General features: G+C 47.0%; 1 protein-coding gene and 1 non-coding gene across 2 annotated transcripts; one reads left to right on the top strand and one right to left on the bottom strand.

The window, feature by feature from the left end:
• Positions 1 to 499: 499 nt before the first annotated feature.
• On the bottom strand, positions 500 to 1,325 carry LOC103848395. Its single transcript, XM_009125311.2, has 2 exons — positions 872 to 1,325; positions 500 to 522 (listed from the first exon to the last, which is right to left on the bottom strand). Exons 1-2 carry the CDS (start codon positions 1,323 to 1,325, stop codon positions 500 to 502), a joined length of 477 nt encoding a protein of 158 aa, XP_009123559.2.
• Positions 1,326 to 2,490: 1,165 nt separating this feature from the next.
• LOC117126952 lies at positions 2,491 to 2,597 on the top strand. The gene has a single exon (XR_004449713.1). It is a non-coding gene; the product is annotated as a small nucleolar RNA R71 (small nucleolar RNA).
• Positions 2,598 to 3,113: the final 516 nt, after the last annotated feature.

Below are 3,113 nucleotides of genomic sequence, written 5' to 3'. Positions count from 1 at the left end.
TCAAGCCAAAGCTCGGTCGCTACATAGCGACCGGGCTCGAGCCGAAGTTCGGTCGCTGTGTAGCGATTGAACTCTTCCGAACATCGATAGACATCAATCCATGCATTCTCGTCAAATCTTCGAATGCTATCTCCCCAAGACCGTAGCAAGCTCAGTCCATGTTTTCCGCTATTCTAACTCATCGATCAAACTTCGCGGATTAGAAACCGCGGAAAATTCGTAGTAAACGTGTCGAGTCGGAAGACGGCCCAAAGGTACCTAAAACACGACTCGAGGCCCATCCTACGATTTTCCTAACCAAAAGCCCGTAAACCACAGCATGGTTTACGCTTGGCCCACAAGGAAGGATAAATGTCAAGTTTCCGCGGATAAATACGGAAGTTTTGAAGATAATTGTGAAGATCGGGAAAAATGGAATATCTCCATTTTTATGCTATGACGGCTTAAGGGCAGAAGAGTAAAAGCGTAAACCGACCTTGGAGCTAGTATATATGGAGTCCTAGGCGAGGAGAATGGAGAGAACTTTTTTTGAGAGCAAACTGAGCACTTAGAGCAATTTAGGCAATTTTCCGTTTTTGTTATTTCAAGCTGCGACTCAATTAGGTTTAGCCGTTTTAGGGTTACTAGAACTAGGAATCTCGCCGACAGCTCTCGAGCCCAGGCTTATACCTTGTTGTAAACGCTCATACGCAAATTCGGAATAAGATCTTCTTTGCTCACTTTTCGATTTATTATACTTTATCGTTGTTATTCTCGTGTTCTGATTGCTTGACGTGTGGTAATTAGCAGATATCCGGGTCCTCTGGGAAATTAGGGTTTTCCTAGTTTCCTTATTTAAACAGAAATCGACAGTGCAAATTTCGGTTCCCACAAGGATCCTTTGACTCTTCCTCGAGTTCCAGAACAAAGAAAACGGCAGGGACAAGTGTGTTCCCAACCAGAACTTGGATATCCTCGATAATTCCGACTGGAGATTTCACTGATCGATCAGCAAACACTAGGGACATCCTGGTAGGTTTGAAATCCGTGAATCCAAGGCGCTTAGCTACAGAGTATGGCATGAGGTTGATGCTTGATCCCATATTGACTAGCGAACACGAGAAGACTGTTCTCCCTATTTGGATGGATAGGACAAATTTTCCAGGATCACCCAGTTTCTTGATCCTTTTGTTCTGGAGAACAGCGCTGCACTCTTTGGAGACCACCATGAACTCACTGTCATCGGTTATCTTTCCAGAAATCAGTCCTTTCACAAAGCTACTCATGGATGGCATCAACGGGATTGCACTCATGAGAGGGAGTCTGACTGTTAAGTCTTCCAGCATCTACCTACATTTCATCTCCTCCTTGTCCTTGCGTGTGGCCTTAGCAGGAACAGGGTACGGAACCTTAGGCACATAGTCACGGGTGGGAACAGGTTCTGCAGCTGGGCGAACAACCACAGTAGGCTGCTCTGTAGTGGTCGGAGTATGTTTAGCAGGAAGCCCTGCTTCTTCCTCGTATGTTGGTGCGGTTACAGGTGGTTGTTCTGACTCTTTCTGCTTCACTTTTTCAGCTGTTGTGAATCTCTTGGGTGCCAGATCAGTTAACTGCTTCCCACTCCTAAGCGCGACTGCATTGCACTCCTTGGGATTTTTATCTGTTTTTCCAGGAAGAGTGCCTTGCTGTCTCTTCACACTCTCAGCAGTCTGAGCAATCTGAATATCCATCTGCCTCATATGGCTCGAGACATTATCATATTTGGCACTCAGGTCATTGAACATGTGATTCATTCGGGTATTGATGTCGTTTGTGACCTGATTCAGTGCTTTTCCCTGGATCTGCTGTCCTTGGAGCAGCTGGCTCATCATATTGGCAAGACTCTTCATCTCGTCCTGTGGAGCAGTTTGAGAAGGCTGTGCAGGCTGCTGGTTAGTCGGTTGTTTATGGTTGTGGAACTGAGTATTCTGAGCTGGGCTGAGGACAAAGGTTCTTCCTTGATTTCCATACCCCCGTTGGTAGCCACTGTTCTGAACCTGATTGCCTTGAGCATTTTCTGCGTTACCATTGGGTTTAGGGTTGTTGAACAGGTGGGGGTTGTTCCTCACGTTAGGGTTCGGGTGGTAGTTCTTGAACTGCCATCCTTGTCCATTCACATAGCTAACCTCATGATGGTCCTCAGTCGCCTGGTCTGCTTCTGATGTAGTGTATGTGGTTCCTTTATCCTGAGGGGATTCTTCCATGATGAAGACATGGTTCTGATTACTCTTTATCAGTTGATCGACCTTGGCAGAGAGCTCATCTATTTTGCTATTGTCGATGGTGTTCACCTTTTGGGTGCGGTCAGTCTCTCGGTTGCTGTCAGATGAGCTTGAGGCCATGTTCTCAATCAGCGCGAAAGCGCCTTGAGTGGATTGGGTCATGAAATCTCCATTACTGGCTGAGTTTAAAGCATTCCTGTACTCCCAACCTACTCCATCGTAGAACACTCCGACTAGATAATCTTCTTCAAAACCGTGATGTGGGCACTCCCTGCGGTAGACGTTGAATCGCTCCCATGCGTCGCAGAACGGCTCATCTACCAGCTGTTTAAAGGTGGCGATCTTCTGTCTCAGAGCTGCTGTCTTTGACTTCGTGTAGAAATGGCTCAAGAAAGCGGATCTGACTTGTTCCCATGTGGTGAGCGATCCAGTGGGTAGGGAATCTAGCCAGCGAGCAGCCTTACCATCGAGAGAGAAAGGGAACAGGGTACACTTGATGTAGTCAGGTGGTACTCCATTTGCCTTAGTGAACCCACACATCTTCTCAAAGTTTTCAATGTGGTCCATCGGAATTTCTGCAGGAAGTCCGTTGAAGATCTTCCTCTGCACCAGACCTATCAAGGCGGGCTTGATCTCAAAGTCTTGTCTAGTGCAAGGTGGAGGGTTGATGGCGGATCGCGTAGCAGGTAGATTACGCAAGAGATTCCTTTGGCCAATCTGATCAACTTCCTCCGGTGCATTCCGTTGGTTTGCAGCGTTCGCTTGGATAGTTTGCTGCATCTGCTGCATCTGTTGTTGCATGAGTGCAAACGCAGCAGTAAGATCATCCTGATGATCACTCATGTTGGTGCTTGTAGGTCTAGGCAGTTGACG

This window comes from Brassica rapa, chromosome A07 (genome assembly GCF_000309985.2).
Source record: "Brassica rapa cultivar Chiifu-401-42 chromosome A07, CAAS_Brap_v3.01, whole genome shotgun sequence".
NCBI classification, from domain to species: Eukaryota; Viridiplantae; Streptophyta; class Magnoliopsida; order Brassicales; family Brassicaceae; genus Brassica; species Brassica rapa.
Note: the sequence above shows the minus strand (reverse complement) of the source record. Positions and strands in the feature narration are given on the sequence as shown.

Bases quoted from the DNA above. Each gene is read 5' to 3' on its own strand.
- LOC103848395 (XM_009125311.2), bottom strand. From the start codon at position 1,325: ATGCTGGAAGACTTAACAGTCAGACTCCCTCTCATGAGTGCAATCCCG. The intron at 523-871 runs GTGGGAACCGAA...TCTCAAAAAAAG, and splicing joins GGAAGAGTCAAAGGATCCTT to TTCTCTCCATTCTCCTCGCC.